The sequence below is a fragment of the Panthera onca genome, chromosome A3 (assembly GCF_046562875.1).
Source record: "Panthera onca isolate mPanOnc1 chromosome A3, mPanOnc1 haplotype 2, whole genome shotgun sequence".
In the NCBI taxonomy this organism is placed as follows: Eukaryota; Metazoa; Chordata; class Mammalia; order Carnivora; family Felidae; genus Panthera; species Panthera onca.
The window spans coordinates 37,113,924-37,135,264 of NC_138341.1; the positions used below are offsets into that span (position 1 = coordinate 37,113,924).

At 40.9% G+C, this 21,341-nt stretch overlaps 1 protein-coding gene, 1 non-coding gene and 1 pseudogene across 5 annotated transcripts in view; 2 read left to right on the forward strand and 1 right to left on the reverse strand.

Annotated features, from left to right (window-relative positions):
* Window positions 1-7,052: 7,052 nt before the first annotated feature.
* ANAPC1 (anaphase promoting complex subunit 1) overlaps window positions 7,053-21,341 on the reverse strand; it is a 94,992-nt gene continuing 80,703 nt past the window's right edge. For all 4 annotated transcript variants that reach the window (XM_078444731.2, XM_081795226.1, XM_081795227.1 and 1 more), the window contains 3 exons: window positions 19,462-19,660; window positions 13,573-13,707; window positions 7,053-7,421 (listed from right to left, as the gene is read on the reverse strand). In XM_078444731.2, the coding sequence (XP_078300857.1) occupies window positions 7,306-7,421; window positions 13,573-13,707; window positions 19,462-19,660 (450 nt within the window). In that variant the 3' untranslated portion in view covers window positions 7,053-7,305. The remainder of the gene's footprint in view (window positions 7,422-13,572; window positions 13,708-19,461; window positions 19,661-21,341) is intronic.
* On the forward strand, window positions 7,640-7,745 carry LOC132672988 (U6 spliceosomal RNA). The gene has a single exon (XR_009607817.2). It is a non-coding gene; the product is annotated as a U6 spliceosomal RNA (small nuclear RNA).
* On the forward strand, window positions 14,463-15,972 carry LOC144615788 (protein S100-A10 pseudogene; annotated as a pseudogene).

The following is a 21,341-nucleotide window of genomic DNA, read 5'->3' on the forward strand; positions in this document are numbered from 1 at the left end:
TACTGGGGCTGCTCTTGGGTCTGGTCACTTGTAAGAGCAATGAGGGTGGCAGTTGATTTTGCCTGAGCCCCTTTCCAACATGCACCTTGTGGTGAGCTGATGAGAACTTCCTCACTCGAGAGTTTGCCTCTTCCACTCCGATCTCGCTTTCTTTTCTTGTAGCTCCCGCCCAACCCCTGCCTCCCCCTGCCCCGACACCAAGCTGCTGCCTCCTTCGCAGCCTCTGGGAGCTACACAGGGATAGCATCGGGCCTCCAGCTTTCCTCAGACTTGCAGGAAAGAGGGTGCAGGGAGAGCCAGGACCACCGCAGCCTGAATAGCACAGTGACCCCCCAACCTTCCAGTGGGTGTCAGCCAGCAAAGGCCCTGACCCCTGGATAACCTGGAAGGGTACAGTAGTAACATGGAGGGGAGACCAAAAGAGTCAACATGCCAGAAAAGGAGCCTCTGCAGAGACTGAGGCCAGGCAGAGGGAGAAGGGACAGAAAGTCCAGGAAGAGACCTGGACCACTGAGGAGGAAGTGAAGGAAGAGGCCAAAGAAACTGCTAGAAGATGGTGAGGAAAAGAGGAGGAGACAGGAAGGGGAGAAACACATTGGGAGAGAGGATGCAGCGAGGCCGTTGTAGACAATCAGCATCTTGGGGACAGTTGTCCTTGGAGCCCTTCCTGACAATCTGCTAGAAAACAGCCTTACCCAATGAAGAGACGGTAGGGAACTCCAGAGAGCAGACCAGCAGAGGCACGGAGGGCATTGATGTGTGGATCTAAGGCTGAAACAAGATTGGGAGTAAGAGGGGGGAGTCCTATGCCGTCATACACTCTGACATTATAGAAATAACCCAACTTTCAAAATGAGATAAGGGAGAGAAGGGAGTGGGCTCATGAACAGCTGCCTGGGGGAGAGGTGGGGAAGTCCCAGGGTGCCATTGAGGCCAGAAACAAGGCAGTGGAAGCCGAGGTAAAAAAAAAAAAGACGGAGTCCTATGAAGATATTAGCGTTAAATGTATTCACAAAACAGAAGCCATCCTGAATGCCACATTAATGAATATGACAAATTTTAAGAGAGCAAAGAAAACAGATCAAATAATGATACACGATAAATATAAGAAATGCAGTAGAAATATAAAAAATGAGGATCAACTGAGATCAAATTATTTGTATTAATAAATCTGAATAAACCTGAAGAAAAAGGTTTTCAGATTGATTCGCAAAGCAAAACCCAGCTCTCTGAGATTATCCTTAAATCATTCAGAGGTGCTAACAACAAGGTGAGGGGCAGGGGTATAGCATGCAAACGCCCTCAAATGAGAGTAGGGATTGTGATCTTGATACCACGGGAAGGAACACTCAGGTGCAAAACCCTTCAGACACTAAGAAGAATACTTGGGATGGGGATGAGGGACAGGAACTGGGGGGTCGGTGCCCAGCATTACAGGCACTCCACAGGCCTTGGCTGGTCCACTGCAGCTCGATTTGCTCAGTGATGTTCACAGATTTTACAGTCCTCTCGATGGGTGGGTAGGTAGGTAGGTAGGTAGGTAGGCAGGTAGGTAGATAAACAGACACATATATTGATACATATATATGTATAGCTACTTTAGATAGGAAATCTAATTATTAGATAGTAATTATAATTACCAGAAACCGTCTACCTCTTTACTGTCTTTTTCCCATGGAAATGACTGATTTTGCCACAAAATTTCTGATAACTACAAGGTTCCCAGGAACCTCACAGTCAAGCCATAAGAAGCTAACTCCTTTCAGGAAGTAATATGGTGGCTGTTCAACCCTCTCTACCCCACGAGGGCTTAGCATTTTCTTCTTGCTAAGAAAAGAAGCATTTGCTAAGAAAAGCATTTTCTTCTTTCTTCTTGAGTCGTCTGGAACTATCCAGTCGCAAATAATCACAGTACTTACTGTCTGTGACACCCAGTCCTTGCAGCTCCAGAAGGCCAAGGTAGAAATAGTTGGGCTAAGAGGTGGTTTCTCTCCCAACTCATGCATCTAAGTGACTCAGTCCCAGGAAGTTTGGCGCAAAACTTGGTCAACGCAAATCATCTCAGTTACTCAGCTGAAAGACCATACATTCTTCCGTTAGTCCCCTCAGTGTGTTAGGGAGAAACTCAAGGCCCCTCGGGGGGGGGGGGGGGGGGGGGTCACTGACACTGTGGCCCCAAATGGGTACCGTCCAGATGAGTTGGTGCATGGATCATAGGATTGCCACGAAATCTTGGGGTTTCAGAGCACACCTGAGGGTTTGGTAATGGAAAAGGAAAGTGAACACCACTGGGAGAGAGCCAAGGGGCTGGAAATTCCATGAGCAAAACCAGGGGAGACCAAGTGGTAGTGAGTGGTTTTTATGGGACTCAGGGATGGGGCTGAGTTCACACCTAGGTCACTGTGTCCCACATAGCAGCACAGGGTTTGCTCAGGAACTAAGAAGAAAAGGTGTTGATAAAGGGAAGCAGACAGATGGTTTGGGGAGCAGAGGACTGAGAAGCCCCTGCAAAACCCCAGAAACTCAGGGGTGGGGGCCCCTGTCACAGCTGGGAGTGGCTTCCTACAGCCAGATGTGCACCATCTGCCCTCATGTCTGCCTGTGACAAGTGCAGAAGACTAAGGGCTTTGCCGCCTCTTCCTCCTCCAGGCTTCATGTGGGCATCCTGGCTCCTCACGGTGGCACCCGCTTACCTGGCCCCACGTGGAAACAGCTGGAGGCTGAGCAAAGAGGAGGTGGTGAGATGCTGAACTGACATCAGTCCACACAGAGGGCACAGTGAGATGACCCACAAATTGGAGCAGAGAGGGAGTTTGGAGCAAGATGACGCAAGACAGCACCCATGCCCCCCTGCCCTCTGGGGATCTGCAGAAATTTCAAGTGGGGGTTGGTGCTCATCTCCTCTAGATCTCACCGCACAGGGAGTCTGCAGCTAGAGAGGCTAATTACAATGGGTTTGCTAATGATTCTTCCATTGTTGAAGAGTTGTGGACACTTACCCACATTTCCAGTTGATGAGACTATCTTCTTGGTCTCTGGAATGGCACACAGTGAACAAAATATTCTTGCTTAAATGAAAAATAGGGACAAATGTGAACGCAAGACAAATGACAAACCACGAGTAACCCTAACTAGATTCCAAAAGCCTATGATATCTCTCCCCAGTGATGGGATTCCCCAGATCATGATCTAGCACGTCTAGGTTCTGGAAGCCCATGGACTACAGCCCCACAACACAGCATACCTGAATGTAAGACTAGAGATGGATCCATCAACTACAGAGACAAGGCAACAGACTTCACACCTCAGTATTGGAGTAAACACAGGAGGAAATTATGAACGTGCAGTTATTTATAGGCATTCACTGATTTTATTGAACTGAATATAAATTGTTTCTAAATTTCCCATTTCATATTATAATGTGCCACAGAATAGGAAGAAATATTTTCAGCTGAAAGAGAAATTTCAAATTTAAATGGTTGTTATATGAGCAAGAAAGCAACACGTAGACTAACTCAATCTAATTCCAAGAAATTACAAAGGCCTCTGTTCTTTGAAAGATGCAGAGAGAAAAGAAGGGTCCACAAACTGCCTGGTGCAATGTCCTTCTAACTCATGTTTAGTCTGCCTCTTTCTCAGCATGTACTAGGCTATGAAAAAAGGCAGTAATGAACCAGGTTCAGGGGTTAGAAGCAGTGTGAGCTGAAAGCCCAGGCTTGTTAGGGTTGTGATAGGGAGCAGTGCAGCCTTGGGCCAGCCACCTCCCTCCCTGAGCCTCAGGGGTCTCAGCTCTAGAAAGAGGGGCAGGACCAGAGGCCACCCGAGAGATCTTCCAATGTTGACATTTTATGTAACTGCCTATAGATTGAAGGTCCTGCCCTCTGAACAACCCCTACTCCCCATCCCAACAGCCCTTTCATTCAAGGACATAAGATGGAGCAAAGCAAGAAGATGGCGAACAGGCAAGTCCGACCTTACCCACAGGCAAGAAGTAACAACACGGTTTTAGGGGCTTTTCTTTCACTTTAGCAAAAAAGACTTTCCCACAGCTTGTGACTAATGAGAAGCGAGCAATGTATTTCTGAGTGGGGGAAACCTGGCTGGCCCTTGGAAGCAGGAAAAGACAGTCACCTGGGAAGTTCTGTAAACCACATGGGTATCTGCAGGGTGCTGCTAAGTGCTAACAGAGGCCTCTAGCCTGGGTAAACCCTTTTAGTAGCCGCCCCTCCAACTTCCCCTCTGCTTCCTTTCACTGCTGGTTGAAAACTGCAGATAGCTCGGGATACAGAGGTGACCTAATCCTGTCCTGTCTTCCATAGCTCATTTGGAGAGAGCTTCAATACAGCTAATTTTCTATAAAATATGCTATGAAGACGGAGGAACCCAGAAGACAAGCTTCCAGCCCTGTATGCAGGAGGCAACAAAGTCTTCTGCATTGGATCTCAAGTTGACCCATGGCCTTCCAACTTCACCCAGCTCCCAGCATCCTCTCCTGACGTTGGGCTTCTCCTGTCCCTCAGATTGAGCTTTGACATGGCTTTCATCAGAATCAACACGTCCATTCCTCTGACAATTCCTGCCTTGGCTCCAGACACTCTGGCTTCTATTCAGAATCCCAGCTTCCAAGCTCTGGCCTATCTGCCCAGCAGGCACACTGGCCTCCCACCAAGTGGGTCTGTACGCTGATTATCAAGCTGAGAGATGAGGCCAGCTTCTTCTGGCTTCCTCTGGGATGTCAGAAGATCCTGTGAGCCAGGATCCCTGTAAGCTATGAAGTCAGCTGGTTTCTGGACAAAGGGTGAGAAAGTGGCCTTACTCCAGTTAAGATTAGGCTCTGGAGGGCTGAACCCAATGGACGCTCCTGCTAGGGCCTGGCATCCATGCCTCAGAGCTGCACACAAGTTCGTGCCTTCACTTCTTCACAAGACACTCAAGGGAGAAGCACAGATGTCAGCACCCATCAGGGAGATGATAATCGGTGTGTGTGCATGTGTGCGTGCACGCATGTCCGTAACTACTGTTTCTTTAATTATGTCTAATTATGGAAGCATTTACATTTGTGTGAATAGAAAAAAATGAATGTGGGGAATTATGAGTAAGTTAGGAACCATACCGTGACAGATATTAAGTAACTAGTACTCACCAGCATCTGGTTCTCGTCCCCTTCATGGACATCCAGAAGAGCAGTCACACGAGGCAGATGGATTGGACTACTTCCTACCAACAAGCCGTAATTGGAATTGACATGTGCCATTCCTGGGCCAAAACCCTTAGGAGCCCAATGCATTTCTCCAGCTCTTCCCTTGACTTAACTCGGAGGAGGCTGAAATATTCTGGATGGTGAGAGCTACTCTCCACATTTTTCGAGAACCCATATATACATAGAATTCATTTCTTAGATGATCCTAGCATGCCTGCTCAAGAGAAGACTGCCGAGAATACGCTCTCTGCTCCCTCCCACCTATTAGTCCCGAACTATCAAGACAATGCTGTTCCCAGGCGATCTACAATCTTTGATTCTGCTCTTTCTCTGAGAAAGCCCGGTTTTTGTTTTTGTTGACAACATTCTAATGTCTGTTCCCCTCATATAGGAGAATCCATAGTGTGCAAATAAATGTCTCTCAAGTAATTCTTCAATCAGAGAAAAGCATACAAATTATAAACAATTGAGAATAAAGGTGGCAACAGTCGCTCAGATACTGAGTTCTTTAAATGTTGATTCAAATGGAATTTCTGTAATCTACCATTTTAATTTTTTTGTCTTTTATCTTTAATTATAAGAAAAACCAGCTAAGGCTGGCTCACTTGGTGGAGCGTGTGACTCTTGATCTAGGGGTCTGTGGGGTATGCTCCCCACATGGAGCATAGAGGTTGCTTAAAAAAATAAAATCTTTAAGAAAAGAAAAAAGAAAAACTAGCTAAATGTGAAGGGGAAGCACATTCCGCCCTCCTAGTCAGTCACATCTCGTCTATATTGTACATGCAGGAGCAAGTCCTTGGGCAAGCGTTGCAGATGAAATATTGAGAGTCTATAGAGGGAATTAGTCTGCTTCTAGATACGTGCCTTGTAAATGCAGAAGCAAATGCCACATGGGTTTTTGCCAAAATCTCAATGAAAACATTTCTATTTACTTTAATCTTTACATTTAAAGCTGAAGAGCAAAATTCAGGATGTGGAAATGTGAAATCACTGAATGGATCTTGCCAGTGTGGTCCCAATGGCCATTCAGGAAGCAGAGGGCACATGTCAGAATCCGGACAGCAGGGAGTTTTCTTCTTCCTGTATTGGAAACCTGAAGCTGGAGGCAGCTTTATGTGAATATCTTTCATCATTACTTAGTCCAGCAACTCTTGATACAGATGTACATTCTCCAAATGCTGGGTGGAAATGGACTTTTATTTCTAAATATAATTTCTGAAGCCCTCTCAATAGTGGAAATTTCATATTTTCTCTATTCAGAGCAGGCTTCGTGTTGGGCAATTCTTCATTAGGGCAGAAATGTCCTCCTGTACAAGGTGACTGCTCATACTGTGAGGATGCCTGGCACTGTCACACCAAGTACAAACTAATTTTAGACAGGAAAACTGTGACATCTTAGGAGATGCTAAAAACTATTTCCTTGCTGCACAGAGTAAAACTTGATGACAGAGCTTCTTTTAAAACCTTGCATTTTTGAGCACAATCACATCACCTGAATTGCCACAGGTGAAAGACTTGAAAAACTAATAGCCACTCTAGGGGCGCCTGGGTGGCTCAGTCGGTTAAGCGTCCGACTTCAGCTCAGGTCATGATCTCACAGTCTGTCGGTTTGAGTCCCATGTCGGACTCTGTGCTGACAGCTCAGAGCCTGGAGCCTGCTTCAGATTCCTTGTCTCCCTCTCTCTCTGCCCCTCCCCTGCTCATGCTTGGTCTCTGTCTCAAAAATAAATAAAAACATTAAAAATTTTTTTGAAAAAAAAAAAAAAAAAAAAACTAAACTAAACTAATAGCCATTCCAGCCTCCACTGCTCTTTTATTCTCTGAAACCCCAAACTAAAGTAAGCATCAAGAGTTAGGAAAACCAAAAAACTTTATTTACAAAAGTAAACTTTAACTCACTTTTATATATCATATAATGTTAATGCCAACAGCAACAGAGCCTCTGGAACACTGAAAACACTTGGATTTTAAAATACACTGAGGTTTGTGCAGCTCAATTCCCCCTAGTTATATTATAAAACTTATAAACATTTCATCAACTACGTTGTTTGGTCGTGTTTCTGTGCAGAAGTCACGTTTCAGGGTAGGTTTACCACCAGACACAATCACATAACCATTGGCTGTGGATTTCCAAGAAGCAAAGGAGCCAATCTTAGCAAAGCTCGCACTGGCATTTTCAGATGTTGAAACTTGAAGAGGAGTTCAGCAAAGCTTGTGCTCCCTAAAGAAATGGAAATGGGGGGAAAGTCACATCTCTAAATAAATTCAGCTGTACACCCTTTTGAAGAAGCTTCAGACACAATCACATTTAAAGCTGACATTCTTCCCTTTGAAAATAATTCCCTAAAGACACTATTTAAGTTCTGAATTTCCCATATCAAAATATAATTTGATGTAAGTTTGAATTTATCCATCCTGTACTTCAGAAAGTGACCTGTAGTGCTCGCTTCAGCAGCACATATACTAAAATTGGAACGATACAGAGAAGATTAGCATGGCCCCTGCGCAAGGATGACACGCAGAAAGTGACCTGTAGCTACATCTGAAACTATTACTATTATTTAATTATATATCACTTAAATATAATTAATAAATGTGCTTATCTACTTTCAACTACCATAATCAATGTCTTCAATACATACCTGAAAAAAGAACACAGGCTTAAAAGGAGTCACAGAGAAGTTTAATTTAATGCCTCAACCTCCAAGAAGCAATGGTTCTCAACCTTGGCCCCACAGAGATTCCAACATCATTCAGAAGTGGAATACAGCCTGGACACCTGGAGGTTTGAAAGCTGCCCAGGTGATTCTGATGCACAGCCAAGGTTAAGAACCACTGTTCTAAAGGAATTAGGAAGTGTATTACCTTAAAATCCTATTAAGCATCCTCTTCCTTTCTGCCTCTACCCCACCAAATGCAACTGTCCAGTACTCTTCTTCTAGCCCCACAACATACATATATATGATCCCTATGCGTCTAGGCCACAGCAAGCATCCTAGAAGACATGCAGACAGCAGAGGGAACAGGATCACAAGATCTCATGAAGATGGACAGAGAAAAGTCTCATGATACGATCAAGAGGCATTCTGATTAAAGGCATGACTAACACAAGAAAGAGTTCTGCTACACAGGATATGAGAAAGGCAACTACTTCTCCTAAGTATTTCCTTTTATTGATTGGCCTCTGCAATCAGCTGAATTAAATGTGTTTAATAAACCTCAACAGTAATTAAGACAAATTTCCTATTTAATTGTTACTCTGTGGTGCTCCCCAGACCTTGCTAAAACCCATGCACAGAGAATAAAAACATACAGGAAGATATGAAACAACCCCAAAATACTGATACACTATGGAATCGAACAGACCTTTTACGTTTAATGTGATACTGAAATGGTTAGGTTTAAACATATCATCTTGCTATTTGTTTTCTATTTACTCCATCTGCTCTCTGTTCCCCATCGTCCTCTTCTGGATGGAGTATTTTCTATGTTTTTTTTATGATTCCATTATAGCTCCTTTGTTGCAGTAAGTTCTGACTGTTTTCTTACTTCAGTAATTGCTTTGTGACTTAACAACATACACCTTTAAATTATCAAAGATTACCTTCAAGTGAGATTATACCACTTCACCCATCAGCATATGGGTCTTCCAACAGTACGTCCATTTCTCCCTTCCCAGCCTTTGAGCTACTGTTGTCATATTTTTCATGCTTTATAAACCCCATAGTACATTGTTATTATTTTTATTCTGTTGTCTTTAAAAAAGTATTTTTAAAAGAAATAAATCTTGCCTATTTACCCAGGTGGTTACCATTTCCAAAGTTCTGCATTCCTTTGTGTAGACCCCTATTTCCATCTGATATTATTTTCCCTCAGCCCAAAGGACTTACTAGACAACATGTCCAGTAGCGTGGGTCTGCTGGATTCTTTCAGCCTTTGTATGTCTGAAAAAGGCTTTATTTCATGGTCATTTTTTTTGAAAGACATTTTTGCTGGGTATAAAATTCTAACAAGACTTTTTTTTTCCCCAAGTCCTTTACTCCACTAAGTTATCACTTACACTGCTTCCTACAAGAAATACACAGTCACTCTTATTTTTATCTGTGTGCAACATGTCTTTTTCCTCTAGCTGTTGTTAAGGCTTTTTATCACCAGTCTTGGGCAATCTGGTTACAATGTGCTTTAGTGTAATTTTATTCATATTTCTCATGCTTGGGATTCACTGAATTTCTTGAATCTGTGGATTTACAGGTTTCACCAAATTTGGAAAATTTCCAGCCATTATTTCTTCAAATATTTTTTCTGTCACCCCACCCCCTCAATTTCTCCCTTCTTCAGGGACTCCAATCACATGTAAATTAGGTGTTTTAAGTTCCACAGCTTACTTCATATTTAATGCTCTGTTCCTTTGTTTTCCTTTTTTTCTTCTTTTACTTTTACATTTAATTTGGGACAGTTTCTAGTGCTATGTCTTCAGGCTTGCTAATTTATTATTATGGAATGTCTGATCTGCCCATTAAACCCATTCAATGTACTCTTCATCTCAAAAAGTTCAGTTACAGTCTTTTATATCTTCTATGTCTCTCAAGGTTCTGAAATACAGAATAGACTTATAAGAACGGTTCTAATGTCCTTGTTTGCCAATTAGAACATCTGTGTCAATTCCAGGTCAGTTGTAATTGACTTTTCATCTGATTATAGGTTCTATTTTCCTGTTTCTTTGTGTATCAGATATTGTGAACTTACCTTGTTGGGTACTGGATATTTTTGTATTTCTATATTCTTGAGCTTTGCTTTAGAATTACATTTCTTGAAAAACAGTTTGATGCTTTTGTGTCACGCTTTTAAGATTTGTTAGGTGGGACCAGAATACAATCAGGTCTATTTAGTCTAGGGCTTCCCATTACTAGAGCAAAACCCTTCTGAGAATCTATTGCCCCTTAAATTATGAAGTTGTGAGAACAGGCACTGTTCCTGAACCTGTGTAAACAACTGGTAATCCATGTAGACAATTCTCCCTCCAGTCTCAAATAATTTCTTCACATGCATGTGCTGACCAGTAAGTACTCTTCTGATAGTTGAGGGCGACCCTCTGCAGGTATCTGGCACTCTCTCTTTGGCATTCCATCTGGTAAACTCTAGCTCCTTGGGTCTTCCTGTACTCTTGGATCTGTCACCTCAAATCAAGAAGTCTTCTAGGCTCGGGGCACCTGGGTGGCTCAGTTGGTTAAGGGTGCAACTCTTGGTGTCAGCCCAGGTCATGATCTCATGATTTGTGACATCAAACCGTGTTGGGACACTGCACTGACAGCATGAAGACTGCTTGCGATTCTCTCTCTCTCTCTCTCTCTCTCTCTCTCTCTCTGCCCCTCCCCTACTTGCTTGCTCTCTCTCCCTCTCTCAAAATAAACACTAAAAAAATTTTTTTTAAAAAGAAGGCTTCTAGGCTCCACCTGGGTTCTTGCTCCCTCCCCACAGTCTGAGACCTCTCAAGGCTGTAAGCTGGGACAATCATAGGGCTTATTTCATTGTTTCTCATCTCGCAGGGATCACTGTTCTTCATTGCCTCATGTACAATGTACCAAAAGCCATTGCTTCATATGCATTGTCCAGGTTTTTGGTTCTAGACAGGAGAGTAAATCAGATTCCTGTTATCCCATCCTGGCTGGGAATGAAAGTCTATGCTTTAAATTTTTTTCCTATTTTTAGTATTTTGACTATTCTGTGACTAGGTGTGGTCTTCTTCATATTTATCCTGCCACTGTAAGTTGATGTCCATTACCCATTTTTCAGAACCCTTTGCCTTAGTCTCTGCAAACACTGCATCTCTCTCACCTTCTCTTTCCATTTATTCTGGGGTCCCAACTACATGCATATTTGACTTTTTCACCATGTTCCACATGTCTCATACACTTTTCTGTATTTTCAATCCATTTTCTCTGTGTACTTTAATCTGCTTACTTTTTTAAAAATGTATTTACTTAATAAGAGGGAGAGAGAAGGAACAGGGAGGGGCACAGAAAGAAGAAGAGAGAGAATCCCAAACAGGCTCTGCACTGGCAGCACAGAGCCTGATGCAGGACTTGAACCCACAAACCATGAGATCATGACCTGAGCCAAAACCTAGAGTCAGAGGCTTAACCGACTGAGCCACCCGGGTGCCCCTAATCTGTTTACTTTCTACACACCTGCCTTCCGGTTCACTTATCTGCTGTGTCTGATACACTACTTAATCAATCCACTGAATTCTTAATTTGTTATACTTTTCAGTTCCAGAATTTCCATTTAACTCTTTCTTATTGATTCCAGATTTCTGGTGAAGTTCTCTATCTTTTCATTTATTTTCTTGGAAATAATATCATAGTTAAATTTTAAGTCCAAGTCTAATAACTACAATAATCTAGATCATATATAAGTCAGTTTCCCTTACCTTTTTTGTTATATCTTGTAATTTTTAATTCAACACTAGATACTGTGTATTAAAAATTTAAAGGTTCAAGACATATTTTGTTCTTCCTAAGATTAAGGTGATGCTTTCTTCCATAAGGCAGGTAGAATGCAAAGAGATCTCCATTCTGTTTGAGGCTAACATCAGGTCTTGTCTGTTTCAGTTTTCATCTTTATTCCTAGGGCTTGGCTCTGCTGCTGTTTCATCAGAATGGCTGGGATGCTTACGGAGCCACTTCACCTTGGCAGCCCAGGAGCTCTACCCTTTGTCTCCTCGGCACTACGCTGTTGCTGAAATCTCTGTTCACATTTTTAGCCTCCTGGCTTCTTCTAGATTTCTTAAAAGTCTTACCCTGTGCATGTGCAGGTTAAGATTTGGTTAAGTGTCTCAAGAGAAGAGTGTGTCCAGTTTTTGAATTATTGTTCCTATTGTTCCCTCCTACCTGGAATTTAGCTCCTCAAGTTCTAGGTTCTCATGCAATTGTTAACCCAACCTCTGTCCCCTGCCCAGCAGCACCACTGCCTTTTGCTGGGACTCTACTTCTTGTACCATGAAGTGGCAAATGCCTTTCAGAGAAAGCCAGAGTAAATATGGGGTTTCTTCATTATGCTTCCCTTCTCTCGCGTACTGTGGACCCTCAATCAAGTCTGGCCAGAATGGCTGCTACTAGTTCTTTTAAATAGCTATTTTAGGGGCACCTGGGTGGCTCAGTCCGTTAAGGATCAGGCCACAATCTCACAGTTCATGAGTTTGAGCCCTGCATCGGGCTCGTGCTGACAGCTCAGAGTCTGGAGCCTGCTTCAGATTCTGTGTCTCCTCTCTCTCTGCCCCTCCGCTGCTCACACTTTGTCTCTCTCTCTCTCTCAAAAATAAATAAACTTCAAAAAAAAATGTTTTTAATAAACAGCTATTTTATATAGTCTGTCAAAGTTTTATATTTGTTTTTGTGGGAAAATCAATCCAATATAAGCAATTCCCTCATGGCTTTAACTAATAGTCTCCAGATAGTACATTTCTATCTGAGGTTTTCAAAAACAGCAGTAAGCTAGTTATGCTATTAAATTTTAAATGATTAAATGGAGCACTCTTTGCTCTTCTTAAAAACAATTTTTGGGGTGCCTGGGTGGCTCAGTAGGTTAAGTGTCTAACTTCAGCTCAGGTCATGATCTCACAGTTGGTGAGTTCAGACCCCCCATCAGGCCCTGTGCTGACAGCTCAGAGCCTGAAGGCTACTTTGGATTCTGTGTCTCCCTCTCCCTCTCTGCCCCTCCCCTCCTCACACTCTGTCTCTCCCTTTCTCTCTCTCTTTCAAAAATAATAAATAAAACATTAAAAAAATGTTAACAATTTTGAATCCTCAATAAGCAAAATTTGAAAGTGATATAAATAAAGGTGCTTAGAATTAATTATATTTTATAATTCAGATTACTGGGCAAACTCTGTATCTGATTACATATTCTGAAAAATACAGTGAGATGCCAATATTTTAAAACTCTGTATTATAAAAACGTTCAAATTCATACAAAATCAGGTACCTGGTCATTTTAAAGCTTTATAATATTAGAAATTAAGATTATGTGATTAAAAAGAAACATCCAAACTAAAAACCCAACATATAAAGAAAAAGAAAAATAACTTTAATAAAAATTAAGAGAGAAAAATAATATATCCTTTTGATTCATTAGTATATAATGTGTTTGGGGCTCTCTGAAGAAGAATCCATCCTTCTCTAAATAGAAATAAAAGTTTATGCATGTGTAAAGTTCAGATGGTCTTTTTAGAAAAAGTTCTCAACACCTAAACATGAATGAAGACCAAAGCCTAACCAGAGAAAATAACTCATTAGAAATGCCTCCTACCAAGAAACTTAAAAACTAAGTGAGTCAATAATACAGGTACTGAAGGGATTTAGGTCTGCAATTACCTTCTAGTCCTACAGACGGCAGGTGCCATGGCGCTGGTACCGAGTGGTAGACGAGGAAACAGGCCAGCATGCTCAGCTGAGATTCCTCAAAGGGCTGCCCACTGAGGTAGGCGTGCACACACACATCACCCCCAGCTGTGAGAGAAACACAAATGGAACTGAAGCAACTGATGACAGAACTGAGAGGCAGAAGGAGTGCCTTCCTTCTATTATTTTGTCATCCAGAACTCATTAAGCACTTACCATACACTATGCTGGGCATTAAGGCTACAGTGGGAAAGCAGATAAGAGTGCATGCCAGCACGGAGTCTGGAGGGTTGTAAGGGACAGTGACGTTTACACAATGATACAAACAAATGTGTAATGAGAAATTGGGATGAGTGCTATAAAGATGTAGTGGTCACTGAAGTTGTCTCTCCAAACATCCATTTTACAACCTTTCCCTCCAGGATACAACATTTGAGGGGACTGACTTCAGCTCCAGAACCGGATCCTGATTAGTACTGGTCAGACTTTCTCAAACTCTAAGATGCATCAGAATCACGTGGAGGGCTGTTTAAAACACAGATAAGTGGGCCTCATCCCCAAAGTTTCTTGGATAGGGTCAGAAAAACCACATTTCTAAGAAGTTGTCAGGAGACGCTGCTGCTGCTCCAGAGACCACGCTTTGAGAACCACTGGCCTAGGTCAACCAAGGCAATCCTACTCTCGACACGCTGATTGGCTCAGGGACCAACAGACCTAGGCTTTCCAGCAAGACACATTCTTTTTCACAGTGACTGACTGAGGAATGTGCACGAGTTCCAATTCAAGCTGGAGACATGAGGAGATGCTTGACAACATTCTGCTAGAGGCTTTTGGGAAAGTAATTTCCTCATTGTTACAAGTAATTTCCTCATTGTTACGGCAAAGCTCCTAGAAGAACGCTATTCTTCCTCTGTGCAAAATGCTGACCTTGAGGCAAGGAGCAGCCATTTTATTACTCTAAGAAAAAGCACTCTGAGGATAAAGCCAAGGCACAGAGTGTAAATAATGGAACCTCAGAGAAATGGGGCTTAAGCACTAGCATTAGATGACCCTTAGCCCACCTTACCTGTAGACTTCCAATAATGTAAGCTTATGTGTGTCCTTATTGTTTAAGCCAGGTTGAGTTAGGCCCTCTGTTACTTGTAGACAAAGACATTTTGATATATAAAGAAAAGTCGAGGAGGAAGGGGGAGGGGAAGGGAGGAAGGAATAGGGTGTAGGAGGGAGGGAGGGAGGAAAGGAGAGAGAAAAAGAGAGAGAGAGAGAGAGAGAGAGATAAAGATGGCAGGAAGCTGCCTGAAGTAGTGTGATCTTAGAAGGCCTATGAGAAAGGGGCACTTATATTGAGGCTATAAGAATAAATATAAATTGAGTAGGCACAGAATAAAAGAAAAAGCAGCATATTTAACAGACCTATGCAAGATGGGAGAAAAGAAATTACAACTGCCACCAAAAAAAAAAAAAATCATAAGAGACTACTATGAACAACGACATGCCGACAAATTAGACAACCTAGAAGAAATGGATAAAGGGTAAAGTCATAGAAACATAGGTCTTCTAAGACTGAAACAGGAAGAAACAGAAAATCAGAATAGACTGATTACTAGTAAGGAGTATGAACAGGTAATCTAAAACCCCCCAACAAGCAAAAGTCCAGGACCAGATGGCTTCCCCGGTGAATTCTACCAAACATTGAAACAAAATTCAACACATATCGTACTCAAACTCTTCCAAAAAACTGGAGAAGGGAATGCTTCCAAACTCATTTTACAAGGCCAGAATTAAACTAACACCAAAACCAGACAAGGAAACCACAAAAAAAGAAATTTACAGACCAATTATTCCTGATGAATATAGATGCAAAAATCCTCAACAAAATATTAGTCAACTGAAGTCAACAATACATTAAAAGGGTTCCCACCACACCTATGGCCAAGGTTTCAACAGACCTCACCAAAATGCCATCTCAAATGGAACATGCCATGGAAACCATGATGTTCAGGTTTCACAGGTTTGCTGGGGACAAAGGCAAAGGAGGACCTGAAAGTACTCATGGAAAAGGAGTTCTGTGGATTTTTAGAAAATCAGAAAGACCCTATGGCCGTAGACAAAATAATGAAGGATGTGGACCAGTGGTGAGATGGCAAAGTAGGCTTCCAGGGCTTCTTTTCACTGACTGCTGGGCTCACCATTGCATGCAGTGAATATTTTGTGGTATACATGAAGCAGAAATGAAAGAAGCAGGCAGCACTGAGCAGCCTGATGAGAGTTCTCCTAAAGGATCTCTTAAGGAATCTGTCCCACAGCTTCCCCCTGTATAAAGGATTCCATGACCAGATCAGGACCCTCGGAAACTATACAAATAAAATCTAACCCCTATTTGACAAGCAGAGAAAGAAGTCAGTGAAAGCTAGATAAGCTTTTGATTTTTATATTTTTTGCATCCTTTTACCCTCAATAAACAAATTCCTTTTTTAGTTCCTCAAAAACACCACCACCACCAAAAACAAAATACAATACTTTTAGAAGGATCATATATACCACAATCAAGTGGGATTTATTCCAGGAATGCAAGGATGTCCAACATCTACAAATTAGAGTGATATACCACACTGACAAAATAAAGGATAAAAATCACGTGACCTCAATACAAAAAAAAGCATTTAACAAAATTCAGCATCCATTTATGATAAAAACACTAAACAAAGTGGATATAAAAGAAATGTACCCTCAACTTAATAAAGGCCACATATGACAAAACCATAGTTAACATCATATTCAACACAGAGAAAGTAACAGTTTTTCACTTAAAACAAGGAACAAGGCAAGGATGCCCACTCTTGCCACTTGTATTCAACACAGTAGTGGAAGTCCTAGCCATAGCAATTAAGCAAGAAGAAGAAATAAAAGGCATCCAAACTGGAAAGGAAGATTTCAAACTATACTACAAAACTATAGTAATCAAATATAGTTGGTATTAGATACATAAAAGCACATAGATCAACAGAACAGAGAGCCCAAAAATAAACACACACATATAAGGTTAATTAATTTACAACAAGGAGTCAAGAATATACAATGAGGAAAGGACAGTCTCTTCAATAAATGGTGATGGGGAAAATGGATAGCCACATGCAAAAGAATAAAAATGTACCATCTTACACTATAAACAAAAACTAACTCAAAATGGATTAAAGACCTGAATGTGAGGCCTGAAACTATAAAACTCCTAGAAGAAAACATGGTTAGTAAGATCCTTGACATCAGTCTTTGGTGTTGAATTTTTGGAAATGACTCCAAAAACAAAGGCAACAAAAGCAAAAATAAACAAGTGGGACTACCTCAGACTAAAAAACTTCTGCACAGCAAAGGCAACCATCAACAAAATGAAAAGGCAACTTACTAAATGGGAAAAAATATCTGCAAATCATATATCCAATAAGGGGCTAATACCCAAAATACACGAAAAAACTCAAAAAACTTAACAGCAAAAAAAAAAAAGAAAAGAAAAAAAATCCAATTAATGTGCAGGGGACATAAATAGACATTTTTTCCCAAGAACAATACAGATGGCTAACACACTCATGAAAGATGTTCAACCTCACTGTCAGAGATATGCAAATCAAAACCACAATGAGGTATCACCCCCCACCTGTTGGAATAGCTATTATCAAAAAGGCAGGAAATAATAAGTGTTGGAGAGAACGTGGAAAAAAGGAAACTCTCTTGTACTGTTGGTGGGAATGCAAACTGGCACAGCCACTATGGAAAACAGTATGGAGGTTCCTCAAAACATTAAAAATAGATCTATCATGTGATCCAGCAATCCCACTGCTGGGTATTTATCCAGAGAAAACAAGAACACTAAATCAAAAAGATATTCAGTTTGTTGCAGCATTATTTACCATAGCCAAGATATGGAAACAACCTAAGAGTCCATCAACAGATGAATGGGTACAGATGTGGTATATATACACAATAGAATACTACTCCACCATTCAAAAAAATGCAATCTTGCCATTTGCAACAACGTGGATGGACTATGATGGTATTACACTAAGTGAAATAAGTCGGTCAAAGAAGGACAAATGCATATGATTTCATGTATATGTGGAACCTAAAAAAAGAAAACAAAACTCATATATAAAGAGAACAGAGTGGTGGTTATCACAGGGGAAGGGGGTTGGGAGGTGGGTAAAAAGGATGAAGGGGGTCAACTAGTATGGTGATGGATGATAACTAGACTTACTATGGTGGTCACTTTGCTGTATATACATATATCAGATTATTATGCTGTACACCTGAAATTAATATAATGCATTCTATTGAAACCAATACAAAATTGGAATCAATTTTACCTCAATTTATAAAGTGATGGTTCTTCACTAAAAAATAAATGCACATTTTTGGCAATCATAGTGGCAAGTCAAATTTGGTAGAGAACAGTGTTGTAAACCACCAAATGCCCTAAAAGAGCAATAAGAAAAAAGCAATTCAGGGCACTATTATAGAAAGTGCTCTAGTCACTGCCAAAGTTTCATTACTGATACAAAATGTGCAAATCAGACAATCTGAAAAGGATTAAAGACATACTTCTTATCAAGAGCAAAGGTCTGCTATATATGATCAAATGCTGAACTGAATACAAAATATCAAAACCTATGTAATAATCTGTATTTTCCCCAAAAATGAGAACAAAAATGAGATTTTTAAAAAGTTTAAAACTACATGACCTTTTGAATTCAGAGAGAAAACGATAGAACAATGTAGGTATTAAACAAACACTTGGAGTTTGAAACAGTTGTTTTCCATGTATATCCTTCACAATCTGGTTGACAATTTTTTTTTTTCAGAAATGTATTTTCTAATATTACAGTAGATAATTTTTACTTTAATAATATTCAAGCACGGTCAATATAATAACTGTCAAGATAGTAATCTACTGCTTACCAACAGCTTTAACGCATCAAGAATTGTTACTACTTATGTTACCAGGGTCAGTATTTACCCAAAACTGGTTGCTGTCAGATATATATCAGAAGGTATTTGAATGAACTGAAAAGAGTAAAAAGACGAAGGAGTTGACTTAAAATCAATTTCAGACATATATCACACATCAGACAGATTTCCATAAATCAGAAGGCTCATCACTTGTCTCACATGAGGTATAATTACTTCCACACTATTAGGAGTAACTTTACAATTCCCCTGCAGTCACAAGTCTGTACTTCCAAACCACAGTCACCTGATGTCCCAGGTTCCCACTGACTGACTCACAAAGCTGGTAAAACAAACATTCACTCTAAGCACACATCAAGTTTTCAGTGTAAACAGAGTGGAGACACATGAAAGGGAAGAAAATAGCTACTGGCTTCACAAGTAGGTGGCAGGCTACACCCCTAAGAAATAGCCGATAAAGGTGCTAGAAAGGAAACAAGATCTGATGCTAGAAAAGCTAAAACAAGTTCCTAAGTGTCAAGTGGTATTTAAATACCATATATATATACGCGTATATATATACATTTAAAATGCCACATATATATATATATATACACACACACACACACACACACACACATACACGTGTGTGTGTACAATATATATGTGTGTGTGTATAACAGATATGCACATGCACGCACACGTGTGTGTGTGTATATATAGTTGTATTAAGCAGAGTTAAATATATTTTTAAAGAAGTTGAAGTAAATAATCAGAGTCCAATTCGTTACTGAAAACATTAAATCTATAGCCATTCTAGCTTATACTCAGATTTATCTTATTTACCAACAAAAGAAAATGTCACAACAGAAAAGCCTGAGTCCCAATGTATCTTAAAAGCACAGGGCACGATGCTATTATTACCTTGTAGCCACTGGTCCAGAGTATTATCAATAGTGCATTTGACAACAGGGAGGAACTCAGAGTTCATAAAGAGTCCCCGCTTAGGATGGTTTTGCAGCCGTTCCTGATGGCTCCTGGAGCTGAAAAACTCTAACACCAACTTTATCTGCCAAAGTTCAGATGTCTCAGACATTTCTCTTCTTCCTAGTCTTCTCATAGCCTTGAAGAAACAAAAGGAAAAGCAGTCCACTTCATGAAAGAGTGAAGGGGCCCTAACTGTCTCTTCCTCAGAGTTGTATTATCAATAGAGTATTTTTTAAATACGGCTCATAGGGGCGCCTGGGTGGCTCAGTCGGTTGAGCGTCCGACTTCAGCTCAGGTCTCGATCTCACGGTTCATGAGTTCGAGCCCCGCGTCAGGCTCTGGGCTGATGGCTCAGAGCCTGGAGCCTGCTTCCGATTCTGTGTCTCCCTCTCTCTCTGCCCCTCCCCCATTCATGCTCTGTCTCTCTCTGTTTCAAAAATAAATACACATTAAAAAAAAAATTTTTTTTTAAATAAATAAATAAATACGGCTCATAGATCAATAAAGGGCAGAGGAGAATCCATTCCATGTTTTGATGCCATCTGCCCCACAGAGGAGCTCTCCACTGGGTACAGATACACATCTACTCTTCAATACTCTCTTCAATACGATCCCCACATAAATAGCTTCCGGTAAAAGCAACAGTGGCAAATGAGCTCATTCTTGCCTCAATGGCTCTGAAAAATGAAAACCCACCAGGTCTCCTGCCAGTCAGTCACTTCTGGGAAACCCAAGTGGGGCACAACGATTTGGCTGGGATCAGGCCAGGGATCCCAGGGCTCAGAAGGCAAACACAATACTACTGATAATACTGCTCTTGGGGCCCATCTGCAAAGTCACCATGGCTACAACCAGCAGGAATGTTCTTCTGCAGACACCTGCCCACAACTGTGAAGGGATAATGGTTCAGAGCATAAAAAGGGAATACTTCCAGCTAACAAATGAAAAACACAACTCATTACTTGGCTGCTATATAGAGAGGTGTTGTGAGAAAGCAGTCTCAGAGTGGATATCATATAATCATACTTTCCAATTAAAAAACGTGGATGGATACCAGACAATAATGCCATTCTGGGCCATCTGGTTATATTAGAAGGTGCCTTTTAAGTAAGAATGCTACTTAACAGAATGTGATTTGCAGGTTTTTGGGAATTATGCCCTGCCTAAACATCATTTTCCCACTTTTCAAGAGAGATTATTTTGCCATTACAGATTATTTCCTTTGGCTTTAAACAATGAGTCCCAAATACTTATCTGTGAGCTCATCATATCATATTCACTTAAAGAATTGTTTAAAACCACAGACCTGGACCTCATCCCAGAAATTCTGATTCAGTAGATGATATAGAATAGGATTTGAAGATCTGTATTTTTAAGATTCCAAATATAAATTAAAGCCAAGTTAAAAACCTACTGGCTTAGCTTAATTTTGGGTCTGAAAGTCACATGACATAAGTCATATGTACTACTAATAACCAAAACTGAATAAATTGGTCTGATCCTTTAGAGAAGCTATTAAACATTATTTTCTACATTACAACTTTCAGGCTCTTTTAAAACAGCAACAACACAAAAATTTTAAAGTGATTTAGTTTCCTAAATCACTACATACTGATACCATAACCTCTTGCAAGCTTAATCACGCAGACATAATTTCACATTACTGCCATCACTAGGGCACTGTTTATTCATTTACTGCTCATTGGCAAAGCCTATCCCTGAAGAGGCTTTGTCAGGAAGGAGACAAGAGACCACCCAACGATGCTGGGGGAGAAAAGGGAGGGAATGTTCTTTTCCTCTGCTAATCAGGGGAAGAG